Genomic DNA, 20,145 nt, shown 5'->3' on the forward strand with positions numbered 1-20,145 from the left:
CTATCTATCTATCTATCTATCTATCTATCTATCTATCTATCTATCTATCTATCTTATCTATCTATCTATCTATCTATCTATCTATCTATCTATCTATCTATCTATCTATCTATCTATCTATCTATCTATCTATCTATCTATCTATCTATCTATCTATCTATCTATCTATCTATCTATCTATTTTGGTGCTATATAAAAAAATACCTAACAAATTCTCCTTAAAACAAGATTTGTGTAATATATTGCTGTCTCTGCTGTCTTCTATTCCCCTTAGGGGGGTTCACACAGAGATTTTTGATGCGGAAACCGCACCGCAAAACGCGCCAAAAGACGGCCGAAAATGCCTCCCATTGATTCCAATGGGAGGTGGAGGCGTTTTTTCCCCGCGAGCGTAAAAAACGGCTCGCGGGAACAAGAAGGAACATGCCCTATCTTCGGGCGTTTCCGCCTCTGACCTCCCATTGACATCAATGGGAGGCAGAGAAAGTGTATTTCGCTGCGTTTTATGCCCGCGGCGCTCAATGGCCGCGGGCAAAAAACGCAGAAAATCTGCCTCAAAATTCCGATTTTCCTCCTGCAAAAAACTCTGTGTGAACCCAGCCTTAGGCTATGTTCACACGGAGTATTTTGCAGGCAGAATTTCTGCCTCAAAATTCAGTTTGGAAATTTGAGGCAGATTTTCCTCTCCCTGCACGCCGATTTTCGCTGCGTTTTTCGCCCGCGGCCATTGGGCGCTGCGGGCATAAAACGCCGCGAAATACACTTTCTCTGCCTCCCATTGAAGTCAATGGGAGGTCAGAGGCGGAAACGCCCGCCTACCATTGAAATCGACGGGAGGCATTTTCGGGCCGTTTTTGACGAGTTTTCTGGTACGGTTTCCGCGTCAAATAACTCGTCAAAATACTCAGTGTGAACATAGCCTTAGGGGGACCGGTTACTTAAAAACAAACAAACAAACAAACAAACAAACAAACAAACATATCTGTAATAGTTAAATAGAAAATATATTTTAATACTTTTAATTAAAAATATAAAGACTTTGCATCTCTCTGGAGACGGTAGCAAGTGCTAAATGTCAATTTTGATGTGTATAGAATGAGATCCCAGCATTCCCTGAGGGATGACGCAGTGATTTGTAGACTGGAAATGGCAATCAGTCCTTCTATAAATCACGGAGTACATCTACAAATGCTCCTGTTACTTCAGTAGCTCATTAGAATAATCTCTGTCCACAAATTTACATCTTTCGAATCATATTTACGTATGTTGCACCTTGTATTAAGTTAAAGAGGTTGTCCGGTTAATAAAAACCCATTTTCACATACCCTATTAGGGAATTTGAGTTAAAGGGGCATTCCAATATCCATTTCAATATCCACAGGATATTGGGAGAACAGGAGTGCCATGACAACCGCTTTGCCAGGTGAGGTGGTTTTATCCATAGTAAATGAAAACGTTTTAAATTTTTTAGAGATATTTAATATCTTTTGCTTTTTTTAAATATATCTCAAAAAGTAAAAAACTTTTTCATTTACTACGGAGAAACTTTGGACTTATTTCTGGTAATCTCCACCATTTGGACCCCACCTTTCGGGAGAATAGTGGTCCCCTGGCCCTGTCCTTCTAGGTAAGGTGGACCGTACAGGGGTCAGAAGCGGCCACAATGAGCTCCACACTGAATGGAGAGATGACCACGCCAGTACATGGCCAGTCAGGAGATCCCCATTCTCTTAAAAAGGTGTCCGTCTTAGATGTGGAAACCCCCTCCATTAGACATTTGTCTAAGATGAAATACCCCTTTAATTCATGGCAAAGAGAAATAAAGCATCTTTTATTTCCAAGAAAACCTTACAGCTACTGCAAAAAAAAAAAAAAAGGGAAATAGACGTTTTTCATTAGGATACCTACCATGTTGTATGACTCCTTGTTATACCAGATACAAACAATTGTGTGTGGTTGGTATTAAGTTGAACTGAGTGTTTTTTCTATTGTATTGACTAGAGGTGATTAATAGAATGGGCTCATTGCAGAGGTAGCTGAAAGTAACAATTTAGCGGAGATGAAAAAAACGACTAAAGCAATCACGCGGCAGCTCTAAATACTGGATACAACATGGCATCTGCTATTTAAAGGGTTTATATTGTTTTATTACACAGAGTCCAATCTACTGAACACTAAGGGGGTCATTAATAAAAATAGTCTCTGCCCTGTTTCAAATGGATGTAATACGACATTGATTTCCATGTACACTGCTTCTATGCACTGTAGATGATCCATGTATGAGCAGCGTATATAGAGATCAATGTCCGTGGCTTGTCCGTATAAGTACACGCTGCACAAACAGCATTGGGCCCGGAAATCTCAGCTCAAGGACTGAATTATTAAAGGTTATGTACACCTTTGACATTGTTTTTGTTATTTATTTTTTCAAATAAAATTGTGCATCAGTGTGATGGGTGCAACTTCCTAAATACATGTTATTAAAAATTATTAAAAGTTATTACTTTTTTAGATAGAGCTGCTTTGTATTCTGTATATAGAGTAGCTGTATCTTGCGCTGAAACCTGTATTAGTCAGGTAAGTGGCACTGACGGGTTCAGTATCAGCAGGTCCTGCGCGTCTCTGATACACAGGATCCACGTGTAATCGATCACATCTAAGTTATGAACTTAGATGTGATCGATAACATGTGTATCCTGCATGTCAGAGGCTTGCAGGACTCACTGAAACTGAAACTCATCAGTCCCGCGGACCAGATGGATACAGGATTCAGTACAGGATACATCTGCTCTGTATACAGAATACAAAGCAGCTGTATCTCAAAAAGTAAAAACAGTTTTCAATAAAATGTATTAAAAAAATTTGCACCAATCACACTGATGCACAATTTTATAAAAAATAAATAAAAAGGATGTCAAACGTGCACATAGCCTTTAAATAAATTGTAGTTATCTAACAGTGTATAGTACAATAATCCATACTGTCCTACTCTCCTGTTTTGCCATGGAGTTTCCTAAAAGGCAGCTGGCAAGCAGTTTTCCGACAAAGGTAGCTGACATTCATATATATGTTACAGATATGGCTGTATGCAGTGAACTCCCCTTTGTAGGAGCTGCAGGCAGCCAGTTTATTAATGATGGCTATGCACTATTCTGGAACTGCTTCTGAGGGGGCAGTCTGTTGGCACTATGTACAGGGCCGCCATCAGGGCAGTACTACTAGCCATAATGATGAAAAATAGGGGCCCGCTTCTCAGCAACCTTAAACATTTGAAATAGAGCTCCAGCGGTAGTCACTTGGAGAAAGGAACGGACCCTGCGATGTAATAGTAGTACTTACTCTGAAGTAACTAACGCTGGGGCCCTGAGAGGACTTATAGGAGAGGAAGATCCCCTGTGGATAGGGGATACATGTGTTTTATAGGAACAACTCCTTTGTTGGCAGAGCGGGGAGAGACCTCCCTGCTCTGCCATAGTGTTCAGTGGCGTCGCGCTGTAGCAGCCATATCGGCCGCTAGCGGAGCCACAGGCCATGGGGCCCGTGGGCCCATGTTGGTGGCCGGCACGGGCCCCCTCATGACGGGGCCCCCTAGCAGCCGCTATGGTAGATATGCCACTGGCTCTGGCCGTATACTCAGGCTTTCCAAAGCTTCTGAAGTCACTTACGCATATGGACATCAGGAACAGCGCCAGAGTCCCTGGGCAGAGCGCTAGTAGAAGGTTTCAGCCCTGGGAAAGCTTCTGACGTCACTGTCCATAAATGTCCATTTATGGAGTGTGACTTCAGGAGTTTCCCCAGGGCCATTACCCGAGCGATGTATCCCACTGTATGCCATACAATGGGATACATTTTAGATAAATAGAACAAAATCCAGAGCATTAACCAGTCACTGACTGCTCCATGGTTTTCTTCACTGTAATTGACGTCAGCACCAAAATCAGTTAATGCGTATAACGTACATTTGTGAATACCAAACTTTCTGTTGCCCACCCCCACTTTCTGTTGCCAACCACATTTGTGAACGCCACACTTTCTGTTGCCCATCCCCACTTTCTGTTACCCACCCTCTGCAGTGGCGTAGCTATAGGGGTCGCAGCGGTCGCAGTTGTGACCAGGCCCCTAAGCTTGGGGGGCCCACGGCTGCTACGGGGGGCATTTTACTGTGTGCGGGCAGCTATGGGGGGCATTATACTGTGTGGAGCCATTATACTGTGGAGGCAGCTATGTGGGGCATTATACGGTGGGGGCATCCACGGCGGCTGTTGGGCTATTTTCGTACATACAGTATTGTTTTCAGATGTAGGACTCTCAGACAAAACAACAAGAACATTGTTTTAGGAAATGTTCCAGTAAAGAAATATATTATTGATCTGAGCTCTTTGGGTCAACAGACTTCTAATTAAATTAATAATTGGTTGACAATTGTAGTAGACAAAACAGGAATAATGTAAATTTAATGTTCAGATAATTGCATTGTTTAATAGAAGTTATGTAGAAAGTTTTGGCCATGAAAGAAAAAGTTTGGGGAGAAAGCAGACGAAAAGAGGAATAATTCTGGTCCCATACTACAGACTTGATTTAACTAAATTGACTACTACTTTTTCTCCTGGGTTATGCTGATCTGATTGGATGAGACAAAAGCTGTATTATACCAATATTGTGATTCTGAATGTTTGAAATAATAACGGAATAAGACCCATTGCCTTTACATTGTATCTAGCAGAATATAGTGGGTATTCAGGTGCTGGTATTGTATAAAACAGGGTCATAGGCCAGAAGAAAACTAGGTTCCCCCTATTTCCCCCTAGAATTTCAAAATCTGCATATAGCACATAGGGGCACATTTTACTTACATTTTTATATGCGAATACTGGCACAGAATGTCAAATAATACTTTCATAGACTGCCCATGCAATACAGCCATTCAGTGCCCAAATAATACCGCCAGACAATGCCTAGATAATATAGTGTCCAAATAATACTACCATATAGTGCCCACATAACACTGGAGTGATAGTTTTGCTCTCCCTGTGACCCACATAACACTGTCAAATATTTGCTATGCAAGGCTGCCATTTAATGCTCAAATAAAAAAAACTGGCACTCAATATCAAAATACCACCACCATACAATTCCTAAATAGTGAAGAAGTTAATGGTAATGTACTTGGTGGTCTAGGGTGGTGAATAGTTAAACGGTAAAGTCTCTGGTGGTGGTCTAGGGCAGTTAAGGAATTACTTATTATTGACCTCAACAATGTCCCACTGTATCAGCAAGCTGAAAGGGGGCAGTCTTTTAAGACAATGATATTTAGCTTCCCCTTCCTTCCCTACAATAATCAAACAGATCAGCGCAGAGGACTTAGGGCCCTTTTACACTTGCAAATGATCTGGCAAACGAGCGTTCACAGAATGCTCGTTCCTAATAATTGCCCTGTGTAAACCTTATCACCTTTACAGAATGGTGTGGTTGTGAATTAATAGCAATTCTTTGTATTGTGGGGCAGAGTGATCGGTATAAATGAGCCCTCTGCTTGACTTCAGGAACTGATAAGCAGAATATTTTTCCGTCGCACTGTCAGGGTGCTCCTGGGGATCCAGGCAACTGCACAGTTTGCCATTCAGCGCCTTTCAATGTGTCGTTCAGCTCCAGCAAGCTTGGTCAGAAGAGACCAGGCCTGCGTTGCTAGAGAATGTTCCCATCTACAGGAGAACCCCATCTATAGGTGGACCCCATCTACAGGGAACCCCACGTACAGGGGGATGCCATCTACATGGGGACTCCTATCTACAGAGGGGCCCCTATCTACAAGGGATCCTTATCTACAAGGGCATCTATCTACAGGGGGACTCTATCTACAGGGGACTCTATCTACAGGGGGACTCTATCTACAGGGGGACTCTATGAGGGTACTATCTACAGGGCACTCTTCCATAGGCTCTATCTACATGGGAACACTATCTATGAGGGGGCACTATCTAGGGGGGGCAATATCTACAGGGGGCTCTATGGTGGTGTACTAGTTTTCAGATGCAGCAAAATCTATACGTCAACATTTAAAAACAGCGCACACTGTATGCTAATGTTACTCTTTAAAAGGTCATGGGGCGGTGCCGCTATCCTGAAGAGTCACACAGTCCTGACTCCAAACCCACCTTTCCATGCTTGATTGACATCTTTCTGACTGTTATACATACCATCAGCCTCCTCCAGCTTTCTCGGATGCGCCATTGCCTTGCACTCCATGGGGAGGCACCGTGCAGCGAGGTGTACTCTGCAACGGCGCATCCGCAAGAGTCGGTGAAGTCTGGTAGGGATGTAGAACAGCCCTGAGGATGGCAGCATTTCAATTTTAGCCTCAGGCTTCAGAAAAGCTAAAATCGGCCCTGACCCTATCTATTATCTGTGTCTGAACTATTTCCCTTCCTATAATCCTATTGTCTTCTTTCAGTGTTATAAGCTCAGGCTTTGTAAAGGCTGACAATTCTATATGAACTGTGCTGCAAAGAGCATAGAGCATAGTGGACCACATATCGATGTGAGGATAATAGCGTAGATGGAGGCTCTGAAACAGAAGGTTATGCTACTCTACAAAATACAAGATGTAGGGGGTCAACATCCACAGTTACTTTTCCCAAGTTTAAATCAGATGTAAACAGAATTGTATTGCCCAAAAGAACCAAAAGAAAGATTCATCTGGCCAACTAGCGCTAAAACCTAACCCCTTTTACTACCCATTTAGAGGTCAGAAATGATAGCGGTCAGTTAGTATGCCATGTTTTTTAACATACTGTATTACTCCATTTTGTTATTCTTAGCTCAAATACTGATAATTCAACATTTTTAGAAAAGAAGGTGTGACTAAAGGGGCTGCACCATCAGGACAATCCACTTTCCTTTATCAGCTCCCCCAACTGTAGGTGACCATGTAATACGTGGTTGCGCCAGGTCCTATAGAAGATTAGCTGCCTGTTGTACCGGCTCTGGCTAGTCCAAGGGCTCCATGGCATTCTCCGAAAATTACAGTAAAATTGCGGGATTACGAAAACTGCCAATAATTGTCATGTCTCTTAATTTTACCGCGAACCACCGGTGATGCCTTGTCACAAAGGAGACCTAGCCTTATAGAGCGGGTCCTGAGCAGAGGACCCTATTCTATGAAGAGACCACAGAGGTTATCCTAATGAGTCAACCGCTTAAGAATTTTCTATAGGTTATCATATATATAATCTGCTGTACACAATTTGTTTCATCCAATATAAAGACATACATGTATGACAGGCTAGACCTGTCTTTGAGGCTTTTCTTCAGTTTAAGTTGTCATAGACATTGTAGATTTACGGGGCATCACTAGAAAACAAATGTGTTGTAAAACCAATACTAATGATACATAACCACCTTTGTCTTCAGAGGCAATAGGTCCAGCAGACCACTCTTCGTAGAGTTCAGAGACTCCCATCTGATTCTGCTCTAGCCTCTGAACCCGGGCACAGCTCAGTGCCAACCATACATTTAGGAAAGTATCCAAGCATCCTCTCTACATTTAATGCTTAAAGTTAAAATAATGACTCCCACATCATTCTCTATTCAGTAGTTCATAAAGTATAGCCATTAATCCTGCATTTTAAAGTTTTTATGTTCTCTAAATACATTACTTTACAAGGTCTGAGCTATTGTTATCAGTGGTACTTATCCTTTAAGCCTCATAAATCATTTTGACAAACCTTTCTTCTTCTGGTGCTTGAATGGACATTTGAGTTTTCTCCAACCATGGCTTCTAACATATCATACAGCTGCGACCTGAGATCTTCGAGAAGTAAGTGAATGGTAAGATGCTTATCTTTGTCATATTCTTGTTTTGAGACGTTTCTGGACTCTAGCTGTAATCTTCTTAGCTTTTTATATAGGAATATCGTAGAGCCTTTTGAAAAAAATTAAATAAATTGGCGCATCCTAACTGGACATTCACAATTTTCTCTATGTTGGCAGATTATGTTAAAGAGTTTTTTCATGATTAGAAAAAAAAAAAGGGTCTGCTTCTTATATCCAGAAATAGTGCCATGTCTGGTAAGGGGCTTTGTCTGGTATTGCAGCTCATCACTAGTCAAGGGAATGCAGGTGGATTGCAATACCAGACACAACCAATGAACAATAGTGGCGCTGTTTCTAGAAAAAAAAAAACTTTAACTCTGTAAGAGCCTGTATTCTGTGAAAGCAACACTGACATTAATTGCCATGAACATTCTCTAAATATGAGGTCATCTCTTACATTGAACCATGGAGCCAGTGGTTTATATTGAATTTAAACTGTATCTCTGCCCCACATCATGGTGCTGGCTGTGATAGTGTTTAGGAACTATATACTGTTACTATTTGGTTACTATATAGCATTGTTATTTGTTAACACTATTGTATTGTTATGTCTTCACTGTATGGCACTATTATGTAAGCACTGTATGGCATTATTATTATTATTATTATTATTATTATTACTACTACATATATTACTATTATTAATCACTGTAGGGTTGATTTATTTACACACTACAGTATACAGGGTATTATCATCAGGGTTATATTATGACAGTATTTGGGCGGGTTCACACGTGGCGGAATTTCACTTAAATTCCGCTGCGGACACTCCGCAACGTTAATCCGCAGCGGTGCCGTTTGTCCATTGACTTACACTTTAATTTAGCAGTGTTCGTTTAGACGAGGCGTAAAATTCCGCTGCGGAGCATAGGCTGCGGAGCGGAATTTGGTGTCCGCAGCATGCTCTGTCTGTTGCGGAGCAGTGGCGGACTCATGGCGGAATTTCTCCATTGACTTCAATGGAGAGTCAAAATTCCGCAATGAAGTCCGCAGATCTTATGTGTGCTGCGGAGCGTATTGTTTTTACTACCATGACATTTCTTCATTCTGGCTGGACCTATGTATTTCTAGGTCTACAGCCAGACTGAGGAAGTCAATGGGGCTCCCGTAATGACGGGAGCGTTGCTAGGAGACGTCTGTAAATAGTCACTGTCCAGGGTGCTGAAAGAGTTAAGCGATCGGCAGTAACTGTTTCTGCACCCGGGACAGTGACTACCGATCTCAATATACATGTATCTGTAAAAAACATATAAGTTCATACTTACCGAGAACTCCCTGCGTCTGTCTCCAGTCCGGCCTCCCAGGATGACGTTTCAGTCTAAGTGACGGCTGCAGCCAATCACAGGCCAAGCACAGGCTGCAGCGGTCACATGGACTGGTGCGTCATCCAGGGAGGTCGGGCTGGATGCCGAAAGAGGGACGCGTCACCAAGACAACGGCCGGTAAGTATGAAATTCTTTTACTTTCCCTAGGGAAAGTGCTGTCCCTTCTCTCTATCCTGCACTGATAGAGAGAAGGGAAGCACTTTTCCCGCAGTCCGCAGCAGCTAGTCCGCATCAATTTTCTGCACATTTTGTGCAGATCCGCAGCAGAATCTGCAACGCAGATTCTGTGCGGCATTGATGCGGACAGTTGCGGAGGAAATCCGCCACGTGTGGTCATGCCCTTACTCTTCATTTTCTTCCTTCCAAAAATTGTGCTGCCTCCCCCTCCCCATGTTTGCTCAGGGACCACCACAGATCTTGATCTGCTCCTACTGATATATTATTATTAATGGAATTATTTCCACTTTCAGCAGGAGTGATCCAAAACTAGGGCAAGAAAGTCGCGCAGAGTTTAATTCCCCACAGTTGCCATATAATCTTCTGTGAATTGGTTGAAATATTAATTTATCAAATTTGTTTTTATATTAAAACATTTACATACCAGTTACTGGATTGTACAAATAAAAGGTTAAAGGTTGAATTTTGTGCCAAAATTGTGACTTTTTTAGATCACTGTATCACACATGAATATTTACTACCCCTTTAAATTATGTTAACTGACCAGTAGAATATAAATGTCACAGAAAATGTCAATTATTGTTACATCTACTAAGAGATTTAACAGTTTTCTCTTTTGTCATTGGACAGAGACTAAGACACGATGCAACACATCACCTTTACTGATAAGGAACGTGCACTGTGTGTCGTGATGTCACGTGATCTGACGTGCAAAACCGCTACTGCTGATATGGTACTTTATAATATATAATTATGGGTTGAAGCTTTATTATACTTACATAGAACTACAATATAATAACAAAAGGAGTACTTTTCTATTGCCCTCTGAAAATCCAAAACATCTGATACTCTGGCACCTATTAAGGCGTACTCAAGCCAGATTAAAGGAATTTCGCTGAGCAAGACTTTCTGTTACTGTTACTGAAGAGGTCTCTGGTTTATTTCCAGTTCCAATACAGATATCATAGAAGTGCATAGAAGCTTCCTATTGATGTCTATAGGTACTGAATATGGAACAGTGCCCCTAGTGGCGGCTGTGAGGCGCCAAAAATTCTGCCACACGTGTGTGAAGCAGAAAGGGGCACCAGCGCTCTATGTAACCATAATGGAACGCCTATGAAAATATGTAAGTATAGTGCAGTGGACAAACCATAGAAATATAAAAATTCTGCAATATCAGTGTACAGCTTTAAGTCAAGGCCAGAGAGCACCCATGTTTGGCGGTTTTCCTGCACCTAATTTTTATGAATCTATTGTTAACATGTGACTTCTCTCCTGCTTCTGACTGGCTGAGAGAGCTCAGTGAGAGGTGGCGCACATCATATATACAGTAAATGCTTTATTTTGCTACCCATCCCCTGCCATTGAGTGGGAAGGCATTGATTGGGTGCAAATCTAACATGTAATGCCCTAATTTGAAGTGCTGCCCCACTGGCACCTTTTAAAAAAAAAAACATAGTCAGCATTGTAGTAACGGTTAACTGTCTAGAAGGAACTTCCATAGCTTTCCGCCACCATTAGATAGTGGTTAGCACTATTGCCTTGCAGCGCTGGGGTCCTGGGTTCAAATCCAACCAAGGACAACATCTGCATGGAGTTTGTATGTTCTCCCCGTGTTTGCGTGGGTTTCCTCCGGGTACTCCGGTTTCCTCCCACACCCCAAAAACATACCCATAGGGAATTTATATTGTGAGCCCCAATGGGGACAGTAAAAAAGTGGACCTCTGTACAGCGCTGCGTAATATGTTGGCGCTATATAAGTAACTGAAATAAATAAATAAATAATAAATAAATATATACTCACACAATCCACTTGTTGCTACTCATCCCTTGAATCCCCTTTTATTGCAGCATCTAAGCTCTTGCCCAAATCTCTGCCATCCTCCACTATAACACAGGAGTAGAACTTCTTTCATTGATTCCCATCATTTTTCCGTATATCTCATCTGTTTCACGCTAGCTTCCCTATATCTTATTATTCCATATAACTGCTCCTGTGGCTACATTTATCTGCCTCAATATGTAATTGTAACATCAAATTTTCATGTTCGATATTTTGGCTGATGGTTTAACCCTTGAAGGCTGCGTGTAGCAGTGCAGCTGCCGACTGCTACCACGGAGGGGAGGGATGAGAGGGAGGCAGGCATTAGGGCTCAGGGGAAATCTTTAAACTGTTCTCTCTCTCGCTCGCTCTCAATCCTTCCTCGATCAGTTAAAGCCACTTCAGTTCCGTACCGAGCATCCGAGCAACAGCAACAATATAGCTTCGTAAACTGCTGCTTATGCCAGCCTCGCTCTCCTGCCAACCTACCGTACCTCTCACCTTTGCCGACATGCTTATAGGATGTTAACCTCCTCATCCTCTTGCCAGTCTGGCACTTGGTGGATACTCTCCGCAGGTTACAATGTTTGGGACTGCCTATCTACTCACCATTCTCCTACAGTTATTTTGTGCAGCCGGGGGAGAGGTATCTGCAGGTAATATAACTTTATTCCTCTATATCAGTCTTGTGAATAAGCTAGTCCCATGTCGCAGATGTGGACACTATAGTATTTGAGTCCCTGCATTAGTTTTGTCTAGTGATAAGTCCTAGTAGTTACGGTTCAGGTGTTGTCTTAATACCAAGTGATACTTTAGGACAAAATCTGGCAATGCAGAGTTGACATGTAAGATCCATGAATGAATACAGAAGACCGAGACAAGCTTGGACCATGTTTATTCTGTATATCATGAAAGGTTCATATGGATCATATAGTGCTATGTTTGTACCTAACGTTGAGTGATCCCCTAAATGCAGATCATCAGGACAGGACCATTCATTGCTGAGTTTCCATATGATGATCTCATTGTAGTTGATCAAGATGGGATGGTCGTGCTGGGTCTCTACGTGTTAATGCCCAGTGATCTCCTGTCTGCAGGTAATCAGGATAGGATCAGGCAGTTATCGATTTGTTACGCCAGAGAAGCCGAATACACAGTTGCCATTGCAAATGTCATTTTTGTCATGTTAATGTTCTGTTTCCTAATTAAATGATTGCACGGTTCCCTTCTGCCTGTTATGTTTTATTGCACCATTTGTTATAATGAATAGAATTATAGCCTAGCGTGTATTTATTATAATGGCTTCTGTTTTCGTATCCTCACTGGCAACCAAAAGAGGTTTATGTCTGTGTTCATGCCTCAAGGATGTCTATTCTGGCATTTCAGAGGTTAGCTAGGACTTGTATGGCAAACACCTCGCTGCAGTCCAGGAATGGTTTCTAAGTCATGGTGAAGTTAAAGAGACGCTAGCCCTTTTGCTATGTAGTTGAATACAATCTGTTGTTACCTGTGAGCAGCTATTTCAGGGACTGGATATAGTGTTTAATGGAGCAAAGTCAAGAGGTCCCAGAAAATATTTGCCCCATTGATCACTACTTCTACAGTTCTAAGAACCTCCAGAAATATTGACATGCATATACAAAGATGCTATTAGCAGTGATCAGTATGAGATTTACTTCATGTGCTTTGTACTTTAAGTTTAGTGATCCTATAATTTAGGAAGAGGCGCCTTTTGTTCTATTGTAGACTAGTAAATGGGGACATGGACTTTGCTTTGCAGAGTTATTACAGAAATCAGTGTAAAGCAGGGAAGAATGTTGGTAGAAAAGTGAAGGAGAGGGTGATGTAAAGAAGGAAAAAGAGGTGGAACGAAAAACATGATCTCCCCTGGATCTGGGATGCCCACAGCTGAGGCTGCCCCCCTGCATGTCCCGGATTGCTGACCAATTTAGCATCAAAGCTTGTTAACACTCAGCTGATGCTCTGAGGGGTATTGTGATCACAGCTGGCGCCCTGTGCGCGTGTCTGTGTGTGTGGAAATACGTGTGTGTCTCCCACTGCTATTTTGGGGGGTGGGAGTGTGAGACACACTTGTGCTAGCTGCATACCCTGCAATCCAAAGAAGCGTGCTAGGAGTGTGACACGTGTGTGAATGTGTGTAACCAAAGCTAAAAGAATGTCTATGAACTCGAAGAATGCACCTGCTGTGAAGCTAGCCATTTATATGCTTATTATAGGTTGGCGGGGGTTACTGGATGGCGAAAGAGAGAGGTCCCTTATTAATCTAATCTATCTATCTATCTATCTATCTATCTATCTATCTATCTATCTATCTATCTATCTATCTATCTATCTATCTATCTATCTATCTATCTATCTATCTACCTATCTATCTATCTATCTATCTATCTATCTATCTATCTATCTATCTATCTATCTATCTATCTATCTATCTATCTATCTATCTATCTATCTATCTATCTATCTATCTATCTATCTACCTATTCTCACATATTGTGTACTGATGAATTTTGAGGTTTATAAAATAACAGTCATCCCAGTTAGGACAATCCACATTTCAGATTGTGGGTCAAGTTCCCTTTTTTTTTTTTTTTGTGGGTCAAGTTAATGACAGGTCATCTCACTGCTAGGAGACCCAACAGCCTCTATTATTAGATATCTGCTCACTTTGAGTAGTCATTGATTTCAGTAGACGCTTTTGGTCCTCTAGAGCTAAGAATGATGGATACAGTTCTCAGCTAATAAATGAGGAGTCCTGATCATGAGACCCCCTTTATGTTTTTCCAATATGCTATAATAGGGCATATGGAATGGGGTTGTCTACAGCAAACAACCCCTTTAAGAGTCCTGTAGTTTTGCAGCTTCTTGATGCTGATCATATGTAAGGCGTTACTATATGGATTGCATTAGTATTAAAGTATTAAATGTTTAGCGCCATCGGATAATATAGAATATTTACATGAAGAATTATCAACTGTATCCAAAGAAACAAGAATTATGAAAAACAGCAGCAGGAGCCATAAGGCTGAATACGAATTCCAAGAGAGATCCACAGAATTATTTCCTACGAGGGGACAGGACAGATATCAATATATTGACTTTCATTTCTGGATTTCGTTTTTTACCATATTGCGGCCCAGACTTTGGACGGTCAGGGAGTCTGGCTTGGAATATGTAACTATTGTTGCGGGACTGTCATTCAAGCAAGCCTTCCCGTGCTGTCCTTAATATTAAAGTAACAATACCCTATAAATAATGTTCTTTGTACTTTCACCCATAAACATAGATTGATGGGAATGTTCTGTTTGCTCCGAGAAAGTCTACCATCTTACCGACTTGTTTCCAATTGTATCTGTCCTCCCTCAGTCTGAGCAAATGTCACTTTTCAACGTGTAGCAAACAAGGTTAATTTATGGCTTTATTACTGACAATTAGCTGAAATTGTTGTATAGGATCCAGAATAATTGGGTAATTCAGCAATAAATATCTCCTAATAACTGTTAAGTGCATTCCGCTGAGATGCTGCGGCTTCTTACATTCTGTGATTCCTTCATAAGAAAACTATGGAAAACATTCTAATAATGTCAATGTAATTGGTTTGTTATGTCATATTTCCCCTGCAATGCCCTATGACATCCAGCATGGCTATGGATAAAGTCATAAAGACCGATTGTCATTTTGCCTCCCCTTACAATATCCTTCATGTCGAAACGAGTTCTATAATGGAGAGAGCCACATTAAGGTCCGCCAGGCAACATGGTAGCCAAATGATGGCAATGCTATCTGGCGGCTGGCTATAGACCCAGCCTTCTATACCTCATCCAATTCTTCAGCTGCAACAATGGAGATTTATCCCATCACTTAATTCTTCATTGTAGGCCAGTAATACTCCCATAGACCTGATAGTATTAGAGCCAGAGCCCTGGTACCACCATGGCTTCCAGCAGAAAAGTAACCAACATCGAGGCTAGGACTACATGGGCAACTGTTGTCCGAATCGTAGTCAATTGTTGGCAATGTTATTAGACTGGCACATGTAGATTCAGCATGCAGCATCCTATCCGACGGTCGCACTCGAGAGACCAGAGACAGCGCTACCTACAACACATTAAACGGTCGCGTGGATGTTACACGAGCAACTATCAAGCGGGTATATTTGGCAGCGACTATATTTAATTATGGGATGTAGATTCAGCATTCTACATTTTGATCCAACCGTTGCGTCTTAGATTTGCCCCATGACGGTCATGCTGTGGTTTTTGCTACAATTTTTATTGAAATCACTGCAAAACAATTGGTTTTGGCTCATTTTTAAGAGAATCGCTGCAAAAGACAAAACCGATTTGACCACAAGATGTGAATACTCCCTATCATAGGCCACCAGTGCTGTCAGACGAGGCACCATCACCCATGTAAAAACAAATACAGGTTTGGTGTCTGGCTTCTTCTTTGCTTAGTGACAATGCCCTACGTGAGACGCAATAAGGAGCTCCATTATATTAAAGAGGTTGTATGAGATTAGAAAAACAGGGCTGCTTTCTTACAGAAACAGTGCCACTTTTGTCTTTGGGCCATGTCTGGTATTGCATCTCAGTCAGATTCATTTGAATTGGGGATGAACTGCAATACTAGACACAGCCACTAGACATAAGTGGCGCTGTTTCTTAAAGAAAAAAGAGTGTTTTTTCTAATCTCATACATCTCTTTAAGTGGAAGCCTTATGACCTATGGCACTCTATATGGACAACTTTGTCGTATCATAAAGCGGTTAACAAATCTGGAATTATCGGCAGTGTTTTGGGGTAAATATTTGGACCTCCGTGACTTTGTAAATGTGACAGGTTATATTAAGAATATTCTTATGAGCTATACATAACTGTCTATTAAATAGTTAACTGAGCTTCTCAAAAATCCTGTTTTAAGTCCTTCTGACTGACGTAATGTAAATATTCACTGACAGACCCTGCAATATTTGATCAATTTCTACAAACACTTTGATATGGAGGAGAAAGACAGAGACTGAGGGATGTGAAAGATCTAAACACTGGGAATCAGTGGGCTGGGGAAGCCAAACACCTCCTGCAGGGATCTCATCACACTGGCAGACTGGGTATAACCATTGCCATGCCAGGCCAGCCTGCTCCTGGCTGCCCCTCCCTGGCACCGTTAGGGTGTATTCAGACAGTGCAGTTCAGGTGAGGTTAAAAGCACCTAAAAAAACGGTTTTAGCTTTTTTTTTAATGCGGTTTTAACTGGTTTACACAGCGCAATGAATATCAAAGCCATATTAAATATATATATGTATTTGTTGTCTGCTGCTTGAAGATGCATGAAATGAAGGAATGTTATTAAATTCTGAAGGAAATGGGTTGGTAGTAAAAACGCAATGATAATGTGCGGAATATTATACCCCACGCTATGGGATATAAACGACTTCTTATGAGAAAACATAATGAGGTATTCATCCCACTTTTCTATGTAGGTTTAAGTAGATTACGAGTAGGTTTAAGTAATCTTACTACGGCTATGAGGACTGGCAGCTCATATTTTGGTTTCCTATACTCAAACATAGAATATAAGTTGGTCTGTTGCCATAGGTGCCAGACAAGGTTGACATTTTAAATACCACTACATACAGATGTAGCAGAGCTGAGGTGGTCATTTGGCACAACTCATTGAGATACCAAGTTGGGTAAACCCTACTACATTACATACGCCAAGAGATTTAATACTAGGAACAAACAATATCGATCTAAAGAGTAAAATGACAAACTCAGCTCTGCTGCATCTGCATTCATCAATGCACAGCTATACTGATAATGTCTGATACACAAGGCGATCTGTATAGTCGTAACCTGTGAGGAATATAATGTGGGATTATTTTGCGGGAGAAACTGAGGGTAAATATAATTTCCTTAGAAAATCTGGTTGCGATGCAGCATGTTGGGATGACTTACAATGAATTTATAGAATATTATAAGCAGTCATTGGCATCAAATAAAGACATTGAGGCAGATGTGCTAAAGCATCTGCCGCTCGAATGTGTCGTAGTTTGGCGCATGTCTCGTTAAAAACACGTTTGTGCCTCACTTTTTAGGTTTTAGGGCACGTCCAGAATTCCGCTGTGGAATTCTCCAGCGGACGTTTTTTACATTTGTTCCAATACATTTTTAGGCAAGTTAGTTCAGACGCTGCGGAAAACTCTGCTGCGGACCATAGGCTGCGGTGCAGAATTTTCTCTCCGCAGCATGCACTGTCTGTTGCGGAGAAGAAGCAGAATTTCACTGCGGATTTCAGCCTTTGCAATGCAAAAACTGAAATCTGTGGCAAGTCCGCTGTGATATCTGCAACGTCTGAATTACCTGTTAAATATGCAAATGTTGGTGCAGATTTGTGGCGTAATTGCCCCAAATCATTTGCAGCGGAAAAACTCTGCCACGTCTGGACGTGCCCTTAAAAGTGTTCCAGAAGAGGGTGTGGCTTAACTTAAAATGGGCGTGGCTAAAGATGCGTCATCATGAACGGGCACAAAATTCTGTCGCAAATTATGCCAAATCAAAGCTAGTATGAGAAAGAGAAGTAGGATGCGCCATATTTATCATACAGCATTCACCACGGTGAAATATTTGATGCATCTTCTGGCTGCCTGGTCTAATGCCAGGGCTACACCTAGACTTCTTGTAACTCTTGAGTGACAGCTGCAGTCCACAAGATTGTAGGCAACTCAATGTATTCATTTACACCGCAGCTGTAGCTCAAGAGTTAAAATCAATCAGTAGCGCTACAAAAATTCTAGATGTAGCCCTGGCCTGAAACTTAGAATACATTAGAACATCTGCCCCATTAAGTAAATGGCATTCAGGTGTTCAGTTCTGTTCCAACCAAGTAGATTTCCAAGTAGAGCCGGTTGACAGAGATATATCAGATATTACCAACATTAACTACCATCCATAACATAAGACTGGTAGTGCCAGGCCGGCCCAACGTGTCTTTATCAAGGCACAATAACGTAAAATCTGCATCAAAAAGCGGTTTCTTTTTTCAAAGTGTATTGCAGGCACCTGCGCTAGAGAAGAGGGTTAACACGTATGCAGTACAAGTACTGGCCATAAGGGGGCACTCTCAGCACACAACCATTTAAAGATGTATGGCTTTTTAAACCCGTTCTTTCTAAGTTGATAAAATCTTTCAATTAAGGATCTCGTATAACTCGTCCGCTCTCGCTTTGTAAATCTAACAAACGTTTAGTGCGTCACATGGAGGTGCAGCCTGTGACCGCTGTCGGTGGACTGAGAGAAAGAGCTGTGCAAGGAATAAGTGCCTAAAAGTGTGGCGTTTATTGTCTTGGCACGTGTCATTCATTGAGGACCTACAGACGGTGTTTCATTTTGTAATTTTGGCCTAGAGCTTACAGGTCCTGGAACATCAAGGTAGACACTGGCCATACTTCTCCATCTAGAACTGATGCAACTGAAGTTTGCGCCACTTAAAATGCCCTTCAACTGCCCCATTTTTTTGGGGGCATGTAAGTGACTAATTTTTATATAGTCGGACGGTGACATGGTAATAACATGCAGCTGTGTTCGTGCGGAGGAGTCAAAGTTGTATATAGAAAATAAGAGGTAGACAGGAATACATCTTGCACACCAACCGGCTGCCCTCTGTGCCCCCACATTTTCTAGTCATCGTAATTTTAACAGAAATACCATGATCAAGTCATTATAACTGATATATGAGAAAGAATGCTGGTGCCTAGGTGTCTTATAGCTGGCTTGTCTGCTGTATTCCTGTGCTACTTGTATGCCACCTCCAGCGTGAGAGCCTCTGCCCCTGCCCTTTCTAAGAGGGTATAATATGGAAAGGTTTGGTGAATGGGAATGAGATGGGAAAGTGGTTAACAATCAAAGAAGGAGTAATGACATGTTCAAGAGAATGAGCCAGATAAAGGAAAGGGGTTTTCTGGCTTTTTAAAATTCATGGCCTATCCTTATGATAGTTTATCAAAATTAAATCGGTGGGGGTAAGAATCCCTCGTGACCCGCGCTAATCAGCTTTTTGAAGGGGCTGCAGTTTACATGGCTCTCCTTCTCGTTCGTACTTGCACGTGCCATTACATTGGTGGCGGCTGTGCAAGGTATTGTCCCTGCAGCCAATGTATCTATCTTGTATATTTAATATTATATCCGTGTCATACATTTTCCTATTAAGTGTTACTAATTATATGACCTCTTTTACTTATTTCATTAAATAGCGCAAATTATTCTGCAGAGCTGTGTAGAGATTGTCATCACTCACATTAGCCCCTGTCTCCAAAGAGGCTTACCACCCTAGGACCAGTTTCATGGAAAGTCAATTAATCTATTAGTATGTTTTTGGAGAGCATGTATACATCGTTCAGCCATAACATTAAAATCAAATGCCAAATATTGTATAGGTAGCCCGCGACTAAAGAAATACGATTTACTTTTTTTTTCTTATTACAATAATTCTAGTGGTCATGAAGTTTTACACATAGAAGGAAGTGCCCAAAAGAAAAAGGGTCCCCCTCCTTATCCTAGTTAATACCCTTGGACCCCCACAATCCATACAGTGCTGCCTATCCTTAAAAATGCATAGAACAGGCAAATGTATGACACTTACGTCTCCTGCCGCTAGCAACTGGCACTTTCAAAATGACTCTACTACATGGACCCATAACCTGCCTCTGTGAGAGGAACACAGCACTGTACATACACCGTTCAGCCATAATAATAAAAACACCTGCCAAATATTGTGTTAGTCCCACTTATGCCAGTAAAACAACTCTGACCTGTCGAGGCATGGACTCCACAAGTCCTGTAATTTGTGAGGTGGGGCCTCCATGGATCAGACTTGTTATTTCAGCACATCCATTTGTAGTGTGGCAGGGTGCATTATACTGCTGAAAGA

The 20,145-nt window shown here is 41.6% G+C and overlaps 1 protein-coding gene across 8 annotated transcripts in view; it reads left to right on the plus strand.

Annotated features, from left to right (window-relative positions):
* The first annotated feature begins 11,501 nt into the window (after window positions 1-11,501).
* Window positions 11,502-20,145, plus strand: part of PTPRT (protein tyrosine phosphatase receptor type T) — a 251,708-nt gene continuing 243,064 nt past the window's right edge. For 7 of the 8 annotated variants that reach the window (XM_075845729.1, XM_075845735.1, XM_075845730.1 and 4 more), the window contains exon 1: window positions 11,502-11,852. In XM_075845729.1, coding sequence (XP_075701844.1) covers window positions 11,780-11,852 — 73 coding nt within the window. In that variant the 5' untranslated portion in view covers window positions 11,502-11,779. The remainder of the gene's footprint in view (window positions 11,853-20,145) is intronic. The other variant, XM_075845736.1, reaches the window with a different exon arrangement.

Source organism: Rhinoderma darwinii, chromosome 13 (assembly GCF_050947455.1).
Source record: "Rhinoderma darwinii isolate aRhiDar2 chromosome 13, aRhiDar2.hap1, whole genome shotgun sequence".
Taxonomy (NCBI): Eukaryota; Metazoa; Chordata; class Amphibia; order Anura; family Rhinodermatidae; genus Rhinoderma; species Rhinoderma darwinii.